The sequence below is a fragment of the Bison bison genome, unplaced genomic scaffold (genome assembly GCF_000754665.1).
Source record: "Bison bison bison isolate TAMUID 2011002044 unplaced genomic scaffold, Bison_UMD1.0 scf7180017864289, whole genome shotgun sequence".
NCBI classification, from domain to species: domain Eukaryota; kingdom Metazoa; phylum Chordata; class Mammalia; order Artiodactyla; family Bovidae; genus Bison; species Bison bison.
The window spans coordinates 4,893,662-4,919,378 of record NW_011494861.1 but is presented as its reverse complement, the minus strand read 5'-3'; the positions used below and the strand labels follow the sequence as shown (position 1 = coordinate 4,919,378).

Here is a 25,717-nt window from a genome sequence, read left to right as displayed (position 1 = left end):
TAAAGAGAGGACAGTAGCTCAGCATGTCTGTCTGTTGGGTTGGAGTGGGGGTAGGGGGGTGGGGGGTCACAAACCTGAGGCATCAGCAGGTACAAAGACCCTAAGGTAGGAGGTAACGTGGACAGTGTAACTACAAGTCCATCATGCTGTGCTTCTAAGACCAATAAAAAGCTGCAGAAATGAGGAGCAGGATCAGAAAGAACTGGTTGTAACCAGGCATGAGATTAAACCTTAGCTACGAAAATCCTAAATACCCATTTCCTCAATAAAACCTCAGTCTTCTCAGACCAAACAGTATGAACACAGGCTTATCCCCCAAGGACAAGCACATATATTACATAACAGTCTATTTTTATCCTCATGTTATTGCTCGCCACTAGGCTCAATCTTAATGACATTTTGGGAGGTATTTGTAATTTAGACTTAATCTGAGTATTGAAACCAATTCAGGAAAGGAAAAAATTTATCTGTGATTTCAAATGAGCATAAAAGATCTGAAAAGACACTGTGCTCAGTTGTGTCTGACTATTTTCAACCCCATGGACTGGAGCTTTCCAGGGTCCTTTGTACATGAAATTCTCCAGGCAAAAAGAATACTGTAGTGGGTTGCCATTTCATCCTCCAGAAGACTTTTCTGACCCAGGAATCGAACCCATGTCTCCTGCAACTTCTGCACTGCAGGCATATTCTTTATCACTGAGCCACCAGGGAAGCCCATAAAAGGTCTACTACTCAAAAACTAATAATACATTGAAGAATCCCTTATGATGCCCCATAAAGTCCCTACTGAAACCCTTAAGATACAACTAACCAAAGAGAATCTCTGCAGTTGGGTGCATGTAAGGGTTTTCATCACCAACTGAAGATTTTACTGTAGTACTTTGCACCAAGAAAGACAAAGATCAGAAAGAAAAAAGACAAAAGGAGAAGAAAAACCTAAAGAAGAGGCAATATTTTAACATCTTCCACTGAGAAGTCATTCACCTTCAAATGCATAATAACCCCAAAAGAAACAAAACTACTGAGAAGGTCAAAGACCGTCTCCTTACCAAAGTGGCAAACATCTATGGACCTGGCAGTATGCAAACCACAGGCCGCACCTGTCACCCGGCCAAGCACAGGGGCGTCTCCCACAAGTGGTTCTGCTGGAGCACCACAGAAAATTTTCAAGCCATTTTTGTTGTTTTCAGTCCTTTATAACAGCTTCCAGAGAGGCTGTATACCTTTTTCACATTTCACAAGGGTCCTCAGATTTACTGAAACAATGTCTGCCTCCCTTAAGTACACAGTTCCTCCCCAAAACAAGAACCTACTGTTTTGAAAATAAGCCATTACCAACCTCCCTCCACACAGTCTTCTAAACATCAAGAAGAAAAGATTTCCCACCATCCTGTAGAATATGCAATATGAATGTGCAACAGTTCTCAAACTTGTTTTCTCAAAAATGATTTTTCTTAAGGAGATATTCAGCAGAAACAGGATGCCACAGCCCCACAAATAGGGGAAATGGCAGGTTTTGTTTTGTTTTGTTTTTTAATGTTAAAGAAGTTTCCTTAACTGCAGGGCTTCTCCAAGTTATTAACTATGACAGTCTCACATGAGAGACAGTACATGCAGCACTTCCCATATATTTCGGACTACAAGTATTTTGGAGAAGCATTTTGAAAAAAAAAAAAGAGTAACTCTCCGCTGAGAAAGGCTGGCCCTCAGTTCTGCACAAGACAGCCAGCCTTCTGACACAATGACAAATCAGATCATCCCTTATTTTTAAGGTATCATCTGTAACCTGTATCGAAAAAAGTTAATGCATTCTGTCTCTTTCTTGTGATCTAGAAGTACAAAGGTCTGTAGCAATCAACGTGCGGTTTGTCTATACTGATATATGTTCCTCGGTGGCTAGGACATTCTGACTGTCCAACATGTTAAGGGTGAATCAAAGACTCTGTCAGTACGGTAACCTACACACTACCAAATCTCCGCAACAGAGCTCTAATTTCCCCCAGAAATTTTGATAAGTTTATATCACATAAATATCTTCTCAGTCATCAGCCAAAAAGTATAGTGAATACAAGCTAATCTATGTAAGTTTGAAAACATTATTTTTCAAAATTCAAAACTAATTTCTATATGGGGGAAAAAAATCGAGTACTTTATGTGAAGTTCAGCACAGCTACAGTACAGCTCAGCAAAATAACGGTACCAGGTTAATAACATAATCTCTTTAATCTCCAGCTCCTAGAAAAACATCAAACTGGGAGGCTTCCAACCTATTAATTACATCTCATGCAACTCATGTCATTCCTCAACACTGTAAGCAATTCAAAGAACTGATTTCAGCTAGTTTTTTTTTTTAAACTGACTTCTGTAAGGAAAGTACCCAAATATACACAATGTATCAAATGAAAAAGGAAGGTATTGCTGGTGTTCAACAGGTTCTGAACCACCTGCTTCCCTACATCTTATCTGCAAGCTGGGTCTGGTCTCTCTCTAATTGCTACAAATAACCTCAATATACCGAGTGGACGCAGTATCTTTCCTGGAAAACAAAGCAGGTTAGTTGGCTTCATCTATTATCATTGATTAGAGGCCCTGAAGCTTAATTCTAGGGAAAAGGAGGTCGTCAGGAGGAATAAACCCTGGTCTGAAGCCCACTAAAAACCCCTGTCTAGCTTCTGGTCACTCCTGTAGCCAATGTAAAATGACCCGTAACCCTGAACTTGAAGGCTTACTTGTCCCACCGTGTACTCCACTCTGCAGGGCCTCACCACAGTCTAATCTGTGCTGAAGACAAAAGGAAAAGGAGGACGTGAAAAGAGGCAAAGTTCTGGGCAGACAGTGAAGTGTGAGAATGAGCAGCAGAAGACATGGACAGAAGGAGAGCCTCACGGGCAGGCCCAGAGGTGGGCACAGGGAAGGGCCAGCACACCAGCTGACTGAAGCCTGGAGCTATTGACTACCTGGAGTTTTCCTGCCCCAAACCACTACCCATTCTTCTGGGTTTCATGTCCACCTGCATCCACAGGCTGACACCAGGTTTCTCAACCACAGACACCGTAAAGACCCAAAGGCACCTCACCTCCTGGTCTATAGACGACATCGTCCTCCGTGATGTATGATGTTATCTCGCCGGTATCTGTCCTTTCGTAACGAGATTTTTTTTTCGGGGGCTTCTTTTTGTTCTTCTTCGTGGACTCCTCCGTGGTGGCACTGTTGTTGTCATTGTCCTCGTCTTCGCTGTGATCACTCTCGGCGTAATTTTTGGCTCCTCCTTCCAAGGTACAGCTCCTGCGGGGCCTCGAGTTCTCACTCTCACGCACTTTGTCTCGCTTCTCTCTCTCCCGGTCCCGATCTCGGTCCCGGTCCTTCTCTTTGTCTTTGTCTTTGTCTTTGTCAGCTGTCATGATTCGCCACGTGCCTTCTTCTGTCCTCTCACGGCTGGGCCTCCGTGAAAGGTAGACAGTAAGCCTGGGCTTCAGTCTTCTGAATTTCTCACTCAATTCCAGGGAAAATCCAACCACTCCAACAACCCCAACGTTTCAAAAATGCTAGGAGAAAAAAAGAGAGAGTAGAATTGGTTTTCCTGTAACATTTTCCCATATTTCCTTTCCTAAAATAATATTTTGTTCAATGATTCTCTTCCTTACTCATGCTTTAGCACTGAAAACTTCTTACTTGCCACAGGAAAAAAGTTAGGACAATGACACAAAATTTAAACATAAACAGTTGCTGGCCTCAGCTAGCGAATTGTTTGGGACTTTCTATCACACTAATAATGAACAATATCTGAATGCATAAGGGCAAATGATGCTTTCTGTATACAAACTGTTTTTTCCTTTTAAAATGAAAAAGTAAAGTGTATCCCAGTAAACAACATATAAGGGGCACAATCACTGTGGTGCTGGAGAAGACTCTTGAGAGTTCCTTGGACTTCAAGGAGATCAAACCAGTCAATCCCAAAGGAAATCAACTCTGATTATTCAGGAAGAACTGATGCTGAAGCTCCAATACTTTGGCTACCTGATGGGAAGAACCAGCTCACTGGAAAAGACTGAAGATCGAAGGCAAAAGAAGGCGGCATGGGCAAAGGATGAGATGGTTAGACACCATCACCGACTCAAAGGACATGAACTTGAATAAACTTTGGGAGATAGTGAAGGATGGGGAAGCCTGGTGTGCTGCAGTCCATGGGGTCACAAAGAGTCGGACACAACCTAGCAACTGAACAACAAAAAAAATAAAAAAGGAGTTTTATGAACCACAATATTAATTTAAAAGGGAAAGAACCTATAGTAAAAATTATTTCCACCTGAAAAAAAAAGTATGTAATCTGGAGAGCCTTGGAAAATGTCTTAGGATGTCTCACAGTGCACTGTCTTCTGAAGACTCTTTCTGGTCACTTTTCTAAATTTCCAAAGCTTCTCTCAAGAATAAACATAAGAGTTGACTCAAAAATAACAACCTCAAAGCAAGATTCCTGTGCCTTCGATTACCATTTTTTACATGTTCTAAGTCTACTATTCTAGTTATTTTCCAAGAAAACTGGTTTCTCAAAGATATATTATCTCTGTCTTCACAAAACAAACAGGTTCCCAAAACAACCTTTCATCTTTAGAGATTATTAGGTGGTTTATACATTCTTCCAAATATCCCCTATTAATAGTCTCCCTGCTGCTAAGTCTGCTGCTAAGTCGCTTCAGTCGTGTCGACTCTGTGCGACCTCACAGATGGCAGCCCACCAGGCGCCCCTGTCCCTGGGATTCTCCAGGCAAGAACACCGGAGTGCGTTGCCATTTCCTTCTTCAATGCATGAAAGTGAAAAGTGAAAGTGAAGTTGCTCAGTCGTATCCGACTATTCGCGACCCCATGGACTGCAGCCTACCAGGCTCCTCCGTCCATGGGATTTTCCAGGCAAGAGTACTGGAGTGGGGTGCCATTGCCTTCTCTGATAGTCTCCCTAAACGTCTAAAACTAAAGCCCAAAAGGAAAGTCTGAACAGTAATATAATGAGAAGAGTGAACCCCAAACTCCAATCTTATTAAAAAATTAAAAATTTTTAATTTTACTTAAAAGTCAGTCTTGGAACAGTCATAATAACCAGTAATTTTTCTTTTGCACTCTTTTATCATCTTCCCCAGTATCTCATCTCACTTGTTTAAGTTTGTACCAAACACTGTCTATTTGCCAGGTGTTCAGAAGTAAAGATACCACAAGGGAAGAGCCCATGGTCCCAATCCTTGATGCTCTCATGCAGAAAGAGGAGATAACTGGTCAACAGGAGAACCACCTGTTTCTTGTGCTACTCAGGCCAGATAGGAACAATACATGCAAACAAACAAAAGACTGGTCCTCTTTACTCGGACAACAACCACCAAGTCAGTTTGTAATTACATGCCTCAAACACAGAGAAAATTCTCTTTGGTCACGCCAAAGCCGTAAACATTATCACGTACTCTCTCCAAACCTCTTAGGTCAAACTTGATACCAGTAGAGACATTCCCACTAGCACTTCAAATATCCTTAGGCATTCAGGGAAAAAAAAAAAAGTTAACAACAAGCTTTGGGAGAGAGACCTATGAAGGAGCAATAATGCCAACAGTCTATAAGCAAAGTCAGAAGTGTGACAGTATGAAGCACAAACCTAAATTGCTTCCTTCTATAGAGGAAATGCACTCTCAGATAGGATTTCAATTTTCTAAACATATTTCCAGAAAATGAAAAATTATTCTACTGCCTGCAAAAGTTCTGCTTCAATGAATCATCTGCTAAGCAGACAGTAATAAACCCCCAAGTCCCTGGAGGCCACTAGTGTTAGCAATTGAAAATACACAAAGAGACATATTACTTTCTCCATTGGGCCTAAGTTTAGAGCCCGAACAAGCCAATCATGCAAGAAAGAAAACCATCAGCTAACGTGGTTGTTAAAACATTCCTCTTTGACATTGAAAACATACCAAGGTCTCCTGGGAGTCTAAAAAGAACAAGGAGCTTAGGCCAAAAGACTCTCAGATTCAGTTCAGGACAGACATACTTCAGAGAAGTTCAAGAAAACATAATTTCCCCAGGGTTAACAAGATAACTGCTCCAGAAAACAGTGCAAAAATATTATTTCAGCACTTAAACAGAAAAAAAGTAGTAAGTCCAAATTGTACATTCAACATTACTCCCTACAAAATCATATAGTGTACTTCTACTTACAAAAAACTTTGAGTTGTTTCTACCGAGAGTTAGCAAGAAAAAATCAATGATCAGTAGATAAACCATCCATAAAATGAAACCCTCTGTGTGTATGTGTCCAACTTTCAGATAACTAAGAATACTGATAATCCAAAGCTAAAGTCAATTCAACTTCTGTTCACATTTGTCCCTGAAATATAGCACAGTGGGGATTTTTTTTTCCCTCTGCATTTACCACAATAATCATCATTTTTCTGAGCTTCATTATAAAACGACCAACATACAATGCAACATTTGAGGTAAGGGATCCAGTGGCGCTGAGAAAGGTAGCTGTCACCTCAGGACACTGGAAATGTTCTCCTCGGTAGGTAACACTATAGTGTCTTTGTATAACAGCAAGGGGTTCACAAAGCAGGTCCCTACCATGCTCTCACTGGATTCTGTCTACTACTCAGTGATGTGAACCAAACAAGAGTCATCACCCCACTTTTCAGGCTACAGAAGGGGAACTAAGAAGAGAGCATCTGTAGTGGAGTCTGAAGCAGCCCTCGCCAAGGTGAACCCACCTGACCTGATGGCAACCTACTGCTCAGGTTACAATCTGTATCTTCACAGGGGCCAACTTTTCCTACATATATCCTTGCTGATAATTAGCACAGACACGTTTAGGAAACACACTCATTTTAATCTCTCCCACCCAGACAGAAGGTACTCTTCCCTAGTAAGAAAGAAGAAAATTTTGAAAATATCAAGTCGATCCACTACTCAACCCAATTCAACAGGAAATACAGGAAAAGACAGTTTAAAATTAACAAAAGGAGAACTCTAATCTAAAAAACATTTCAGATTCAAAACAATCTTCTTCACTGAACAAATGTCAACTGAATACCCACGATGCTAGTGTGCTGAATGCCCAGTGCACTAGTTACATGCCCACGTGTGGGGAAAACAGCAGAGAACCCCATACAAACATCCCTGGCCTGCGGACCTGATGTTCCAGGAAGTGGAGAAAGGTATAAACATATATACAAATATATAGATATATCTATTACACTAAAAGAGCTTATGTAGGGAGTCCAATGGGAACAAGGGAGTATAAGAGGACTGTAATTTTAAACAGTGGTCAGGGAGGCAGCTTTGTCCCAAGAGTACAGAAGAGACACGGAGACCACTGCAGCAGAGAGGAAGCAACTGCAAATGTCCAGAGGCTGGAGTGATTCAGGTACATTCAAAACTTAGGAAGCCAGAGGGTTTGGAGTGACATGAGAAAGAGGACTGATTTTTAATAAAAATAAATGTATAGTCCTCTCACTAGTTTCCAGATTCATCAGACTGCACTGGATTTTATCTTAACTGATAAAATTTGGTAGGCTGGCTTAGTTCCACTGTAATCTAATCAGTGTTAAAGGCATTCATTCGACAGTCAATGATACAGAACTATTCTGCATTGTTTCAGGTTACTTATATAAACCTCTACACAAACATCGTTTGCCTCTTCAAAATAAAGCCACCAACCACATACAAACACCTTACACTACTTACCAGAAGCAATCTGGATAAAGTACTCAAATTTCAATCATGCTCAGGGCCCAAATCTCATTTAAGGAAACCATTTCTTGTCACTATTTCAGTGGTCCCAGGAGGTTTGGCCCCTTGGTAGAATTGCAAGCATAGTGGACTGAGAAGCAAAGGTTCATGCTTTGGCACTGCCAGGGCTAGTGCCTTGGGGAAATCACTCTCTCTGAGTCAGTTTCCCTGCTGTAGGGCTGGGATAATAACTGGGCTTCCCACAATGGTAAAGAATCTGCCTGCAGTGCAGGAGACCTGAGTCAGGAAGATCCCCTGGAGAAGGAAATGGCAACCCCCTCCAGTATTCTTGCCTGGGAAATCCCATGGACAGAGGAGCCTGGCGGACTACAGTCCATGGGATCACAAGAGAGTCAGAGATGACTTAGCGACTAAAAAAAACAACAAGGAATAATAACTAGCTATTCACAGAGCTGTTGTGAAAATTAAGTATATGCACACACAGCAAATACACTTCAGAGATTGCAAAATGCTTTATAAATGTAAATTATCAATAATACATACCTAGGTCAGTCATGACTTATTCTCGACTACAGCAGATAATACCCAATCATGTATCATACTATGCAACATATAAACATAGCCAAACATCACCCTTACCCTCAAGAATTTATTTCCTACAAGGGAGGAGGGGGGGATTCTGTTACATGATTAATAAATAAATCACATAAAACTGAGCACAAGTGAAGTAAAAAATTCTAAAATATCTCTTCTTGGATCATGTGAAACCCATTTAGCACTGAAAACTTGCTCATCCCACCTGGGTGCCCGATCCCTAGGTTCTACTCATTTCAGCGGTTCAAGCCAGATTCAGGAAGACACTTGACCCTCACACCAAATGCAGTTAGTGAATTCAATTAATTCTTCCTCATTCAGCCACAGCAAGAAATGCTAACATTTGTCAAATACCCAACCAACCATGCGCTAGGCGTTTTTTCAGCTCTCGGGGTCTACCAATCGCCTCCTGAATAACTCTGTAATTCATCCACTGCTCCAACTGACGCAGAAAGTGCCTATTTCAAGCCATCACCATCTTTCACACAGATTACTACAACTGCTTTCTAACTGGTCTCTGTGACTACAAAATTTTGTTTTTGCCTTCCTTCCAATTCATCCTCCAGTGCAGCCAGCCAAGCATCTGACCTTCCACTAGTTCTTTTTAAAAAATAGTTTTATTGAGCTATAATTCACACACCATACAATTCACCACATAATGAACAGCTAAGTACCCACCATTCCTTTTCAAAGAGCACAGAGGCCTTCCTTTCCTGACGCCCCTTCTCCTCTCCAGCCCACCTCACCCTTCTCGAATGCTCCAGCTGACCCTTCCCCTCTGTTGGCCTAATCTCTGCTCAACTCTTAGAGCCTCTGGCATTCCTGCTGCCCAACTCCAGGAAGCTCCCAGACCCACCCAAAGTCCACCCCTCACTGTTTCCCATCCTGCCTGTAAAATGGCGCTCAATGACCGACCATTGGCACCTGCTGTTAACCTGCATCCCTCTCCACTGACTGACAAGGACCGTGACTACACCATAATAGTCACTGGAACAACTCCTGTTGACGCAGCCTCCTTTCTACATCAAATCCACTAGAGCTTTTGTCCCTCTCATCACGTGACCACCAGGCATCCTCTGACAGGGTTAATCACCCCACTTCCTTCTGCAAAGGCTCTTTTCTTTGGGCATTCCCGGCACAGTCATCTCCTAGAGTCTATTTCACTGTTCCTCCACCTCTAGGACTGGACCTACGATTCATGGAGCAGTTTCTCTAGGCACTGCGCAGAGTCCTATTTTCTCATCCTCTACTTTATCCCAGTCCATCTCATTGTGTCCATCAGCCCTCAGGTACCACATCCACACAGGCAATCCACAAATGAACATGCCTACCAAACTTCTCCTGCAGAGGCAGATGTCTGAAAACTGCCCACCTGAAGTCTCCTCTGGGATGTCTCAAAGGTCCCTCAACATATCAAAACCAAGGCAGGCTCTGGCCCCACATGGCCTGTCTTATGACTGGTGCCCCTGACCATCCTGTTAGGCAAGCTGGACACCAAAGCCTTACCTCCATCATCAACAAAGCATGACACTGTCACCTTATAAATTTCTCTCAAATGCATCTACTTGGGAGCAACCCCAACACCTCAACCTTAGTCAAAAAGCTACTAGTGTACCCTTCCTGTGCCACTTCAAACTGGCTCCTCTTGAAATCCACTCCTCTGAACCCTCACAATTCTCTTTTTACACTGAAGCCAGGTCTCTGCTTTCAAAAGGCTAATGTGACTAGTCAATCCTCACCTTAAAATACTCAGTGACTTGTCACTTCCAGTAACTAAAACCCAAATCTGGGACTGTTAACTAGAAACTCAAAACCCAATGCAGGGGACATGGGTTCAATCCCTGGTCTGGGAACTAAGATCCCACACGCTGCACGGCAACTAGCCCATGCTCCGCAACAAGATGAGAAGTCCACACACTGCAACAAAGAGCAGCCCCTGCTCACCACAACCAGAGAAAAGCCCAGCAGCAGCAACAACAGAAAACAAATCCTCGCCAGGATCCTTTCTTTCTGCCCTTATCTTTCTATCCGGCCTCACCCCCACCCACTTCCTACACTCTGTGCTGACCCACTGCCTCTCCCACGGTTCCTTGAACACACCCACCAACCTGGACTGAGACAGCTCCAGTTCTTCCTTCTGTCTGTGGTGCTCTTCTCTCCTGGTCTAGTATCTCCAACTCTTCCTTCAGGTCCCAGTGCAATAGCAACTTCCCCAGGATGTTCTTTCTTGCCCAAGAGGACTAGGTTAAATCCCCTTGCAGCACTTTCTACCACTGTAACTTCACATTTGTTTGTGTGATTTGGCTAACATCTGTCTCTATCTCTAAGCTAGAAGTTCCATGAGGGGCTGACCCTGACTATTTTTGCCCTGTGTTGTACTCTCAGATCCTAACTCACCACCTGGCACTTACAGGCAAGTAATAAATTACTTTTCTCTGCCCTCTCTCTGACACATAAGCTGGGGCAATTAAGAGGGCATTATGATGAGACCTTTATTTGGGAAACAAAGTATTCCATGAGTAATTAACTGAGGGGCTGCTTGAGCTGGCTTATAAACCATGAACGGAATGAGAAGGAGCCAAAAGGAGGAGGAAACATTAGAGGTCTGGCAAAAAAAGTGACTGAATCCTTGTCCTTGATGGCAGATACAGGGTAACGCTAGTAGGAGCAAGCTTATATAGAGAGGGAGAGGGAAGCAGATAATAGAGCTCCCAAAATAATAAAGCAGCTAACACTCACTGAGCACTTAACATGCACTGAGCATTTTACACATGTTAATTCACTTAATCTTCACTATAATGAGAATGAGAATATAATTTATATCCAAACTGGGACATATCTGAAAGCAAAAAGATTAATAATTGTGCAAGAAAAACATAAAAGCAGGTCACATGACCACCCTAGCTGTAGCTCTATTCAGTAGATGCTGTGGCTGTGTGCATTTTCCCTGTGCAAAAACAAGCACTGAGAAGCTGAGCAAGGAGACCCAAATCACCCAGCTCTGTGTTAGACCCAGAGTGTTGACTTAAGAGCCCATCCTCTTAACCACAAGGCTACACTGCCTTCAATTACACGGCCTTAAAAGCCAAGTAAGCCAATACAGTTGCTAAGCACACATTGTTACTGCAGACTCTTAAGATGAAAATAGCATTTTGGGGAACAGGAGATACTTTCCATCAAGAGCTGTTGTGCCATTCCAACAAGTTTGCTTTCAAATCCACTACCTCCAAAAGCCTAAATTAGGAACCAGGATCCTCAAGAACTTCTGCCTTTGCCATTTCTACATGTACGGTGCCTCAATAAATGCTTTTACTCTCTCCTTTAAGAACAAAACGGGTCGGTCCAAGTATACAAGGCCGGAGTGATCTACGCACTCAGTGGGGCCGCAGGCAGCAGAACACACAGAAAGAAGGAGGCATCTAGGTGAATGCTTTCAAAGGAAAATCAATGTTTTTTTCCTGTTCCTTTTATACCAACAGCCTGGGAATGAAAATGGACTGACTTTTGCTCTGGAAAGGAAAGGTCACTCTAATACTTGACTCCCTGGATAAGAACTCATCAACAGCAAGCTGCTGCAGAAATCACTTCAAAATAGGCTGGGGAATCACTGACAGAGATGCATGGGAAACAGCAGGTCAGCAGATCTGGAAGCCCACGCAGAGGTCAGAGGGTTTTACCTGAGACAGATGTGGTCCTGAGAGCAGTTCTCCCACATGAAAATAAACCAGTGTGAACTTCTCCCACCCGAACAAATTCAACCATTTACAAGCAAACGGCTGTATGTGCACCTCCAAAGATTCTCTATGTTTGGGGGTAGTAAATATTTAAACTCTATCTGTTTAAATATTCAGTGAGTTGAAATACTCATTCCTGGAACACATCTTATTAAGAGAACCTAAATCACCGAGATGGGACGCATTAGTCAAATCCAGAGAGCAGCCTTTGTGGTATCAAAACAGGAGGAGGCCCAGAATGAACACGCCTTAATCACAAGTGGGTGTAATGCTTAGAGCAGCTCTTCTTCAACTCTCTGAGAAGACTATGGGGAAAAAACAGAACTAAGATTGGTGAACTCTGACAAGTATCCAAAAAGACACAATAACAACAAAACATACAACCTGCAAAGGTAGGGAAAGTACCCAGAAGAGCAAAACTCCAGGTTATGATCAACAACCCAATTAAATAACAAACAACACATAATCTTTTTATTTGAAGCAACAATAAGCAATTCCCAAAGATGAGATACCCAAGTGGCTTCCCCCACATACCCCTCTTAAAAAATTAAAAACCCTCCCTTTCTTTAAAGAACACACAAATTGATCCACACAAGCAATTGATTTCTATACTGTTAAAAAGTGAAGCTTTTCCCAATTACATACGACATGCTTTGCCTTACATGTTGCCTACAGTTGTGTCTCTTCTATTAAGTAATTAAGGAATACTCACTGCTTACTCTAAACCATGGCCTCTCAACGGTGACACAATTAACATTTTCAGCCAGATTATTGGGGGAAGGGAGGGCAGGGGGTTGCCTGTCCTGTGCATTATCCCTGGTCTCCACTTACACAGACTCTAGCAGCACAACCCACTGCTCCAATTAGGACAACAAAGAATATCTCCAAATACTGCCACATACCCTCTGGGATGGGTGAGGGGGGTGGGGGTGGGGGCGCAAAGTTGTTCACAGTTGAGAACTGCTGCTTTAAATGAATAAAACTGTTGGTCCATCACAGAGATTTCAAAGAGTTAAGCAGCTGTGTTGCTTTATGCAGAATTATGCTTGACCAATATGGAATTCATAAGCAAACATTGTTATGAAAACCATATAATATGGCATGTTCTTCATTCTCTGAAATAAACTGGACTAACTCAAAACACTTCCTGACATAGAAATTACACAGATGTGTGAAGCTGAATTAGGAAAACAGAAGTAAATATTCTGAAAATCTTGATGCTTCCTGGCAAGCCCTGAAGGTTATAAAGAGTACTATTACTCAAGTGGTGACCTGCTCTGGTCCTGGGGCCAAATGGATGCTTCTGAGAGCACACAACTAACTGAGAAAAACTGGTGCCCTCAATGCCAAGAACCAAATGCCTATGAAGCCAAGCCCCTAATGGGAAAGATGAAAGAATTCCTGAACTCACTCTCTCAAGGACTTCCCTGGTGGCGCTAGTGGTAAAGAGGCCCGCCTGTCAATGCAGGAGACAATCCCTGGGTCAGGAAAATTCCCTGGTGAAGGAAATGGCTTCCCACTCCAGTATTCTTGCCTGGAGAATCCCGTGGACAGAGGAGCCTGGCAGGCTAGAGTCCACGGTATCCTATAGTTGGATGGACACGACTGAAGTGGCTTAGCACACACTCTCTCAAAGCATGGTCACATACAGAAAACCAAATGGATAAAAGAGAAACATAAAAGTCAAGCAGATGGATAAGTAAAATATGGTATATCCATAAAACAGAACATTATCCAGCAAGAACAAGAAATGAAATACTGATCTATGTTACAACATGGGTAAGCCTGGGAAGCATTATGTGACGTGAAAAGTGCCAGTCACAGAAGACCACACACTGTATGATCCCACATAATGGAATGTCCGGAGAAGACAAATCCATGGGGACAGAAAGCAGACCTGGAGGTGGGGGTGGGCGTTGCTATGGTTATGAGTTTCATTTGGGGATGATATAAGGGTTCCAGAATTGATTATGGTGATGCCTGCATGTATCTGCGAAAATATGAAAAGCCATTAAATTGTATACTTTAAATGGGTAAACTATGTGAATTATATTTCATTACAGCTGTTAAAACACAAACACACACAAACAGTAACATTACAAACTTATTTAAAAAAAAAAAAAAAAAACAGCTCAGGCCTTGCTATAGCTTAAAAAAAAAATGCACCTAGCCATAAAATTCACATGGGTTGGCTCCACCTCTGCAATTGAGAAAAACATCCTCTTAATGCTGTAACAGCAGAGGAGTTAATTAAACACAAAGGAGAAGTTTTATTTCATGTAACACTGAGAATGAAAGAGAACCTTCCTTGGACCATAGTAATCTTTAATATGCAGGAATGCTTGGTCAGGCTTACTACCTCTGAACAACATGTTCCAAAGCAGATAAGTTGGACAGGGTTTCTTTCAGTTTGCAGAGCCCCCAGATTCAGTTAATTTGCAACCATGGCACATAAACTCTCAGAGGCTGATGAAAGGAAATGACAGGGTGGATTTTATACTTAATACAATCACACTTCACACATATATGAAAAGCCAAAAGCATTCATAATACACTTCTAATCCATGGGTACAAATTATATCAGGGGAAAAATAAAACTATAAAACCCACCAGAGCAGTCCTTCTAAAAACACTTAAAATCTGAATCTCAGATGAAAAGGAAAAGTAGCTCTGACCAAAAGTGTAAATCTAAACCAGAAGTCAGTGTGCCATTTTCTTGGACTGAGCTGTTCTAACTGTGCATGATGTGCTCTTGGTTGACAGATGTATTACCCTGCCATCTTTGTTAACCTGATGTCTTTCAAAGAGAAAAGCAAAAGAGCCACTGGTTCTTGGCATCTTAAATTATTCAATTATTCAATTCAAGATGCCAAGAACAAGCAAGTGACCAGGTAGTGACCAGGGAGGGAGGGGACACTGGACCATAACACTTAAATGCTGTAGTGGTAACAATGATCATCAAAGAAACACCAATGTCCAAAGTCACTGTGAATTCCTCCATTCAATAAATATTTATTAAGCACCTACTAGGGGCCAAGCACTGCCACAGGAGCTACAGACACACACACAACCAGATCATACATAATCTCTAACCACAGAGGCTTACAGTACAGTAGGGGAGGGGCAGACAACACACAAGACCAGAAAATACACAGTATATTAGCTGGTAATGAGTGAGTGCTATGGAGAAAAACAAAGTTGGGCAAAAGGGAACAGAAGGGTGTGGATTTACTCAAGGTAATCAATGATAAGGGGTCATTTGACCTAAAGGAAGTAAGGCAGCAGGAAATATGGTTATCTGGGGGAAGGCATTTCAAGCACAGAGAAAAGTACAGAGGCCTGAAATGTGCACGCCAGCACATCCAAACAGCATCAGAAGGCCAAAGCGGCTGAAACAGTGGCAACAAAGAAGAAAAGCCTCTGTACAGTTTTGGCACAGAGAAGCAGTGATCTGAGTTACATTTGAACAGACTCCCTCCGGCTGCTGCGGGGTTAGGAAACTGAGTTCAGGCCAGGTGTCAGTCACGCAGGGGCAAGCAGAGGCCAGACTGCGGGCAGGTTGTACAAGAAGAGCCCTGGGAATCTGCTATTACACTGCATGCGATGTGAGACAAAGGGAAGAGGCAGAGTGGAGGCCGCAATTTGGGCTGAGTAGCCGAAGAGCAGAACTTCCTTCACCGATAAGGAAAAAGGAAAACTGCAATTCTGTTTGGAACATTTGAGATGCCTAGCGATATCCAAGCAGAAATGCAGGTTCAGGTTGAGAGGTCAAAAAGCTGTGGGCTAGAGATTGAAACCTGGGAGTCTTCAATATGCAATCCCTACACCAACAACCATGAGAACGCATGATGTAGAAACAAACTACAGGAGATGAAACACTCAAGCTAGCAAGAGAATACTCAGAAACAAGTTAAGATATTACAGACAGACCAAATATACCCGTGAACTGCGGGTGAAGTGCCAGTGACAGGATGATGGAAAGACTGTCTCAGACTACCTTCTGGAAATCCTGAGGTAAAAACAACACACTGTTTAATTCACAAAGAAGCTCTCTACATCTGCAACAGTTGCCTACAGACAAATTACATATTAATGATGTTACCAAATGCTGCATTTCATAAAATCCAGCCTGCTACAGTTTCGCCTGTCTCTACTTCAGGAGGACATATACGACAGGAACACCTTCTCCACTCCCACCCCATTTCAAAGAACTTGGGCGGGGTGGAACGGGGAGACCCTTTTCACCCTGCAAATTAATGAAGGAGCGTTAATGGATTTTAAGAAGTTTTTTGTTGTTGTTGTTGTTTTAAGAAGTTTTCTTAGTAAATAAGTATATGAATTCAAAACAAAAGTTCAATTCCAGGAAAAAAAAAAATGGTATTTAATAGTCTCACTAGTGATGTTTCAGTTCAGTTCAGTTGCTCAGTCATGTCCGACTCTTTGCAACCCCACAGACTGCAGCACACCAGCCTCCCTGTGCATCACCAACCCCCAGAGTTTATTCAAACTCATGCCCATAGAGTCGGTGATGCCATCCAACCATCTCATCCTCTGTTGTCCCCTTCTCCCGCCTTCTATCTTTCCCAGCATCAGGGTCTTTTCAAATGGGTCAGCTCTTTGCATCAGGTAGCCAAAGAATTGGGAGTTTCAGCTTCAACATCAGTCCTTCCAATGAATATTCAAGACTGATTTCCTTTCTGGAGTTATTTCTCCACTGATCTCCAGTAGCATACTGGGCACCTACCAACCTGGGGAGTCCATCTTTCAATGTCCTATCTTTTTGCCTTTTCATACAATGATGTTTAGTTGGTGTCATAATTTGAGTCCTAAAGAAGTGCTGAGTCAAATGGGGGTCAGGGGATGAGAGCGTTTTGTTTTTAAATACTTGATGTGAAAAGGTTTAACTGGACTCAAAATATGTGTGTTATCAGGAAAATTATGTCTATATTTGACAATGAAAGAATGAGGGGGAAAACACGTAATGAATTTTTCACAAAGTCCTGTACAGACATTCCCAAAATGTCTCCAGTTTACCCAGTACACTATACAAACACCTTCTATGTATGTGGAGGGGGCTTCCCTGGTGGCTCAGTGGTTAAAAAGTTGCCTGCCAATGCAGGAGATGGAGATTTGATCCCTGGGTTGGGAAGATTGTCTGGAGAAGGAAACAGCAACCCACTCCAGCATTCTTGCCTGGAAAATCCCACAGACAGAGGAGCCTAGCAGGCTACAGTTTATGGGGGTGCAAAAGAGTTGGACACGATTTAGCAACTAAACAACAACAAATGTATGTTTAACAGCAGGAAGCATGAGCTCCAGGTAATCTTGACAGTGCGAGCATGTTCTTCTGCAGTTGACTGATGCAGTTTCCCCAGACTTTTTGGCACCTAATGACTTATCACATTAACACTCAGAGTAGGAAGAGCCAGAAAAGGAGGGGCAGGGTCACTGTCCAGAAATGGAGTCTAGATTTCTAAATAAGGATTCTTACATGTAATTATCTAGCTGCTATCATTCGTCAGCAATGAAGGCAGCATTGGTAAGTTTTTCTCAGCACTAAGGTCTCTCCATGGCCAAAGTGGTATCCAAGACTGCCAGGAGCAGTCAAGTGATATGTGACACATAGAGCGAAAAGGGCAACACCAATAAGCTGAATGCACTTTTCCATTTTGGAAACTGACAATGAGGAAGCTACAGGTAGAAGGAAGGAAACTGTGGAGGGAAATGCACAGCACGGGCCTATGGAGGGCCATCAAGTTCCCATGGCGACCAGCAGCGGCCTCTCCCGCCCAGCTTCAGATGCGCCTGGCTTCTTGCCCCAGTCAGTTAATCCCACTTATTTTATGAGTCTCCTCATAAAATAAAAATAACTCTTAGGAAAAATATCAAGTTTATCTATCAAAAAAAGAAACCCCTGAATAAATGTGTGTGTGTGTGTGTGTGTGTGTGCGTGCACGCATTATCAGCAATAAGTAGAATAAATTCCTATGGAGGATAGAATGTTCTATTTTTACCTTCTTGATAAGAGGAACAGTCATACACCCAGGAATAAAACAGTCCCCATTACAATACAGCAGCTTAATTTGTTTACTACAAGAAGCTTTAGAGGATGAGGTAATGGCCTCACACCACAGATAATATACCACATCCCTCAGAATGTAACAGATTCTCAAATAAAAAACTCATTTACCTCTCAGACCAGACCCTCCGGAGAATGAGAAGAGAATGCCATTAAGACGGTATTGGGTTTCCAATACCCCTCTAAAGCAAGTATCAGTCAAGATCTTGGAAAGAAGGCCATAACGGAGAAACCCATTAATCTGTGAAACAAATAAAGGGCTCCAACAATAAGTGTCAAAATAAGAAAAATTAATTAGCATGTTTCTTTAAAGAATGAGGTGAAAGAATGTGATGCTCTAGTTTACATTAAAGCACATCCAAATTAAATCTATTGCAGTATCGTTTAAAACACAATCTGTTATTAACTAATATGTACAAAAGTTGAAGCTCTTCCTATAGACCCCTGGCCTAAGAGAGGGCTCATCTTGACATTTATAAATTATTAACACTGCCCTGTAACTACCACTAGACTATAAAAGAACCTTTTGACTTATAGACCTGAACACTATCATCAGAAGGAAAGTAATACAGGGAAGGGGGAAAAAAGAAAAGCTGTGTCCTCAGAGCTTTTCAAATTAAATTTTTAAAAGTATGAGAGCAACTGTTGGGTTCACAGCAATGGACAATAACCGTGATAACACTGAGCAGAACTGAAGAGGGCAGAAACTGAACTTCTTCAAGAAGCAGGTAAATCCGTTAACAAGACTTTATTGGCCATGCACTGGCAGGATTAATCAATACCACAGGTATCTTTTTCTAAGCTTTCCTCTCATATAGTGCAAGATAAAGATGGTAGAGCAACTGAACTGCCTGATTAAATAAGATCTGTATTCAAACTGTTCAAAGTCAAGTTCCCTGACAAGTCTCAATTTTGTTTTCGAGGAAAAATTAAACCTACCAGCAAAATACTCATTCCATACTCTACAACCACAAAAGCATCAGAAGCTCAGTTTACTGTCCAATGTAAATGCATAATACATTGAGGAGTTTTAGTCTCTAGTGACCTTTATGAACACCTGAAAAATGCAAGCAAGGCAATATGCAGCGCGAGAGAACATAAATGTCAAAAGCAACTGACGAATGCAAGCCGAAAGGCTGAAATGTAAATGGAGCATAGGGTTACAACCGCATTCTCAAAAGGAATCTTCGTTCTCACTTCAGAAAACAGAGAAATTTATTCTCAAATGCTGTCAATAGAAAGACTGTCACTTCTGATTCAAGTTAATTTTATCAGACCTACAGGACCTTGGGGAAAAGGCATAGATCCCTTTCTTTATTCTCCTCCCTGCTTTATCCTGCAATGTGCAAATTAACTAACAATACAACTACCTACCTAGAGACACATGTGCCATTTTCAGTAACTGGTAATTTACAGTTTTGTTTTAGATTGCCTTTTTTTTTAACCAGATGGATATGATGTGTTGCTTCTTCCCTGTAGGTCTGTCACTTTTGATTTTTTTTTTTAAACAAATGATATGATATGAACAGGTAAGAAGCATTTTAAAGAATATTACAGAATATCAGAACTGGGTAGAAAACACAGTAAAAATCCAGAGTAATTCATCACATTACAAAATATATAAATAATCGATGCCAACTCTCGCTCTTCTTTAAAACAGACTGAGTTGTGGATAAGAGTAATAGAAATTCTACAACTTAACTGCACTTAATATCAGGAGTTCTTGATAGGAGTCTGATTCCCCAAATACAGGCCACATCAATATATGCCTTAACCACTGATCAGGTTTTAGAAAATAATCCTGAATCCATGAACTCTCTAAAGGGCTCTCACAATACAAGCATGGTCTCCTGGTTTCTGCTCAGATTCCTGAGAGCTATATGCCTTAACCCTTGATCAGGTTTTAGAAAATAATCCTGAATCCATGAACTTTCTAAAGGGCTCTCACAGTACAAGCATGGTCTCCTGGTTTCTGCTCAGATTCCTGAGAGCAGGAATCTGTGTTATGTTAACTTTGAAAGCAATCAACTATCTGATTGATGAATGAACAAAATCCATTTATTAATTAAACTTCATTTTTCATTACCCACTAACAAGTTTTCTTCTTATAATCAAAGAGCACAGATTCTTAGAGCAGAATAATGTGGTTCTCATTAATAGTCTTCTTAAATACATTAAAAAGGCTACCTTTGGGGGTATTGTTTGAAAAATTAAACTGTAATTCTCCATGTCACACAACAGTAGATGTACCTTTATACTCCCACTTTCATTCCAACTTTCTCTGAAAAAATAAATAAATAAAAGCTTACGTTCTTAGAACTATTAACATGTCTGTACACAAGAGAACGCCCTCTGACATTATTCACTGACAGCCATGCGAATTACTTAAGAGCTTTAATTTGGAGCTGTGTTGTTTAATATGGTAGCCACTGGACATATGTGGCTATTTAATTAGTTAAAGTTAAATGAAATTAAAAATTCGGTCCCTCAGTCACACTAGCTGCATTTCAAGTACTCATCAGTCCTGTGTGGCTAGTAGTACCAAGGTGGACACCACAGACACAGAACATGACCAATATCAAAGAAAATTCTATTAGCACTGATATGGATCTAAATGCATATAAATAAAAACATTAAGACTCCCATTTCATCAATAAACCACTCCCTTTTAATGAACTCTGACTGCTTTAAGAACAATAATATGCATAAATATGAACCCAGAGGCTTTTACCCTTAACAACAGATAATGATTCTTAGAAGAGATGGAACGGGAAAAAAATTCCTAAGCCATCTAAGGCTTTAGATTCTAACATTTATCCTAACATTCCTCCAGCAATTTACACAACCTGACTGGAAGAGAAAACAGAGCAAGAACATGCGTTTCTCCACTCTGAGGTAGCTTTCCCCCAGAATGGTCACAGCTGCCAAGTCTGAGGATCACAGGTCCCGCTACCTTCCGCTGTCAGCACTCCTTTGGAAACTCCCTTTCCAAACCCGCCTCCTCTGACTCACTCCACAGACTATGCCATCACTCTCAGTTCGGAGCCTGCAGTTTCTGGCAGACAGGCCCAACGTAATGACAGTCTGGATAAAATCATAAGTCTATCTGCTCTCAGAGGATTTTTCCAATCCTGTGCAACTGCCATACGGGTATGTGAGAGGCTGCACATATTTCCTCATAATAAAAACAAAACCCCAATTTCTGCAAAGTTGATAAGTTACCTCTGAATTTATAACACAAGATGACAGGCAGAGTTCTGTTTTTCTGCAAAACTAGAGCTTTTACGAGCATATGTTTTCAATCACTTATTTCTCAATAATGACTGAAATATCTCAAACCATCCCAAGTGCTTCGCTAGCTTTACCTGTTACCTGGTTGTATTACCACTGGCTGCACAGACACAGGAAAGAGGCAAATGGGGGAAAAACTCAACCTTGGGTGGGGTCAGTTTAATAAAAATTTCTCTAAAACTTGAATCCTAAATATCCTTCCATAATGCAATACTAAAGTAACTGCTTTAAAGCCGTAATCAGGGGAGACCTGTATTTCTGAGTGATGCATGTTGAAGGGGGTGTTATAATAAGGATCTGGTGATGGATTTAATGCTGAAAACACCCTTTTCCTACAGACCTGGGGGAGAGGGGCAGTAGGGAAGGCTAGGTAAACTTGTTCACTGATGATCATTCTGGGTTTTTGGTTACTATTTCATTACCCAAAAAAAGGAAGGAAAAAAAAGTAATGTGAGCGAATGTATGAGCTGTGTTTCTCTGGGGCACTTCCTTCCATCCTGTGAGTCCCAGGTATCAGTGATCTCTGGGGGAAGGTCAGCCATCAGCCATGCATGTGTGTGAGTGCTAGGTCACTTCAGACGTGTCCGACTATGAACTGTAGCCCTGCAGGCTCCTCTGTCCATGGGATTCTCCAGGCAAGAATCCTGGAGTGGGTTGCCATGCTCTTCTCCAGGGGACCTTCCTCACCCAAGGATCGAACCCGCATCTCTTAAGCCTGCCTGTACTGGCAAGCGGGTTCTTTACCACTAGCAGCACCTGGGAAGCCCCAGGAAAGGAGGCCAAAATGAGAACAATTATTCCTTCCCAAGGAAAGCACTTAGGAATCTAAGAAAGCAGACAAAAGTAGGGTGGTGGGAGCAACTTCTCCCCAAGGGAATTCTGGCTTGAATGCAAAGGATTCCAGAGAAAATGTTTCCAGAAGGACTCTGACAACAAGGAGCAATTCCAAAACAATGACATTAAGTCCTATGGATAACAGAAAAGTGGGGAACCAGGATGAGGATTCTGAAAATTTTAGATCTTGAGGCATGATAGACTTCAAGGTTAAAAACAAAGAAAGACTGAAATAAAGCATCTATGCTTAAATGGATCCTTGGGGGAAGGGGAAAGAACTCAGCAGGATAAAAGGAAAAGACAAAATTATACCATCTCATTTCCCCACCTGGGTGTGATAAACCTTACCTATTTAGAAGTGAGAGAACACATTTTTAGTTCACATCCAGTCCAGATCAGGAATTGCAAACACTTTAACACAGGAAAAGGAAACCGGTAAATAGAAGAACAAAACTGCTTCCTACTAACATGGGTCAACTTTGCAGGAATACAATCAAGAGAAGCAAGAAAAAATTATATCTGCTACAAATGGTATAAACATAGGAGAAAATTACCAATAGCTCAAACACCTGAGAAAGGAAATAGGAAATCATGCAGAACAAATGAGAAAATGGAAATCGGAAAAGTCATCATAAAATAATTAAAAGTACAGACAGAAATGGTAGCTCAACTAGTAAAGAATCTGCCTGCAAGGCAGGAGAACTCGGTTCTGCATTCCTGGCTCTGGAAGATCCACCCGCTGGAGAAGGGAAAGGCTACCAAGTATTCTGGCCTGAAGAAGTCCATGGGGTTGCAAAGAATCAGACATGACTGAACTTTACTTCACGTGACTTTCACTTCACTTCACAGACAGAAATGCTAAAAACAGGGAGGGGAGGTCTCTAGAAACACGTTTCCTGGGCTTTTAAAACTATTTGTCATTTCTAACCTACAAAGAAGCAAACAGAAACCATCCAGAAAGAAAAGAGCAGGGAGAGGAGGAGGAGGAGGAGGAGGAGGAGGAGTGAAATGAGATCCAACCCACAATAAGTGACACTCCTCTCCAACAGCTCCTAGAATGTGCAAGCACTTTCAAACCAAACCAGAAATGAATTTTACATAAAAGGAATAAATTAGAAGTATCTCATAGATTCACTGTTCATACACTAAATTATTCATGGTAACCAGGGAGTCTTTCCTTAATATTTCTGTCAGGTACTTTGAAAATGAAGGTTTGGAAACCACATCTTATCCATCTTAAAAAGGTAAAATAGCTGATTCTTTAGCTAAGCTTTAATTTCTATAACAAATATTTGACTTTAGAACCTAGCACTGTGGAAAGTACAAATATTTACAGAGCTTAATCATTCTCTATACATTATTCTACTTCCCCTGTAAATATAAAATGGGAAGTGAAACCTAAAATCATTAATACCTAAGTTCAGCCAGAAATTAAAATGTGCTACCAAACAAAATTTGAGATTGGATAACACTCAAGGTTCTGTATAACAGGCCTTCTAGTAAATCAAGAAAATAAAACAGAATTTATCTACACTATAAGACCAGCACAGACAGAAGTAGATTTTCACAGACTCCAGGGAAAAAAAAGACAGGCACAGTGGAAATTTTAAGGGTACCATTAAGGAAGCAGACCAGGAATGGAAGAGGAAACATTTTTTCACATCCCAATATTCATTACTTTGCTAACAAAGGTCCGTCTAGCCAAAGCTATGGTTTTTCAAGTACTCATGTATGGATGTGAGAGTTGGACTATAAAGCTGAGCACCGAAGAATTGATGCTTTTGAACTGTGGTATTGGAGAAGACTCTAGAGAGTCCCTTGGACTGCAAGGAGATCCAACCAGTCCATCCTAAAGGAAATCAGTCCTGAATATTCATTGGAAGGACTGATGCTGAAGCTGAAACTCCAACACTTTGGCAACCTGGTGCAAAGAACCGACTCACTGGAAAAGACCCTGATGCTGGGAAAGATTGAAGGCAGGAGAAGAAGGGGACAACAGAGGATGAGATGGTTGGATGGCATCACCGACTCAAAGGACATGAGTTTGAGCAAGCTCCGGGAGTTGATGATGGACAGGGAAGCCTAGCCTGCTGCAGTCCATGGGATCACAAAGACTCAGAAACGACTGAACGACTGAACTGAATTGACTGAATTGACTGAATATTCATATTGAGAGGTCTGGACAAATACAATAACTCAAATTGTTCTAGGTTTGAAAAGTAGGCACTTCAGTACAATAAATTCTGCACCAAAAATACTTTCGTATACTCCAGTCTCATTTTAGCACAATCATGCTGAGTCTAATGAGACTGGGGGCTTATCTGGATCACAAATCTCAGTTACTCTGAATCCTAAACTATTCTACCTCAGGGACAGAGACTTCTGCTTGAAGTCTTCCTTCCTCACCCCCAGGCTGTCCCTTGTTTCTGTGACTCTGTCACGTGGTGAGATTAAGTCTGTTTATTCATGTGTGAAACAGGGCCTTGTTCCTTTCACTACACTACAGGAGATCAAACCAGTCAAGTCTAAAAGAAATCAGTCCTGAATACTCACTGGAAGGACTGATGCTGAAGCTGAAGTTCCAATACTTTGGCCACCTGATGCAAAGAACGGACTCATTGGAAAAGACCCTGATGCTGGGAAAGATTGATGGCAGGAGGAGAAGGGGACGACAGAAGATGAGGTGGTTGGATGCCGTCACCAACTCAAGGTACACAAGTCTGAGCAAGCTCCAGGATCTGGTGATGGACAGGGAATCCCGGCGTGCCACAGTCCATGGGGTCGCAAAAAGTCGGACCTGACTGAGCCACTGAACTGAACAGGACTGTCTACAGTCAGGCGCTGTATTCTTTGTAATTGCACAACTAATAACAGCAAGTAAATTACATCTCACTTCCCTTACATCATTTATGGAATATAAGAAATTCCTCATATTTCAAAACAAATTTCACTATCAAATGCACAGCCTTTAACCTTGCTCCTTAAGCTGTTTGGGGGCAGCGGGGGAGGTCAGTGTTTAAATGCAACTTCCCTATGTACATTTTTGTTTTGGTATGGATTTCAATAATCTGTCCAATTGAGTATAATCTGTCAAGGATTCTCTAAACGATTGTGCCATGTTGCGTCTTATGAATGTATTTCCTGGTTTCATTGAGATCAAAATGTACACTATTTATTGACAATAAGCCTTCTAATATATAGATGATGACAATTAATGCTACCTATAAAACAAAGAGAACAGTATACTAACTCACTAATGTCTCTATATCCAGGAACGTGAAGCAAGCAAATGATTATTTAAGAAAAATGCTGACTCTTACAATATAACCTAGAACAAAAATTATAGACACAAGTAATTATAGACACAAGTAATGATGTATGCTTCATAGGTACACCAGCCTCAGTCAGGTTTTGTTAACCAAAAGTTTATTAGAATGATGAGAGATTTTTTCACATGCCTTAA

At 41.5% G+C, this 25,717-nt stretch overlaps 1 protein-coding gene across 1 annotated transcript in view; it reads right to left on the bottom strand.

Moving 5' to 3' along the window:
* RERE (arginine-glutamic acid dipeptide (RE) repeats) overlaps positions 1-25,717 on the bottom strand; it is a 304,726-nt gene that overhangs the window by 257,442 nt on the left and 21,567 nt on the right. Inside the window, exon 2 of the mRNA XM_010850194.1 lies at positions 3,077-3,545. Coding sequence (XP_010848496.1) covers positions 3,077-3,401 — 325 coding nt within the window. The 5' untranslated portion in view covers positions 3,402-3,545. The remainder of the gene's footprint in view (positions 1-3,076; positions 3,546-25,717) is intronic.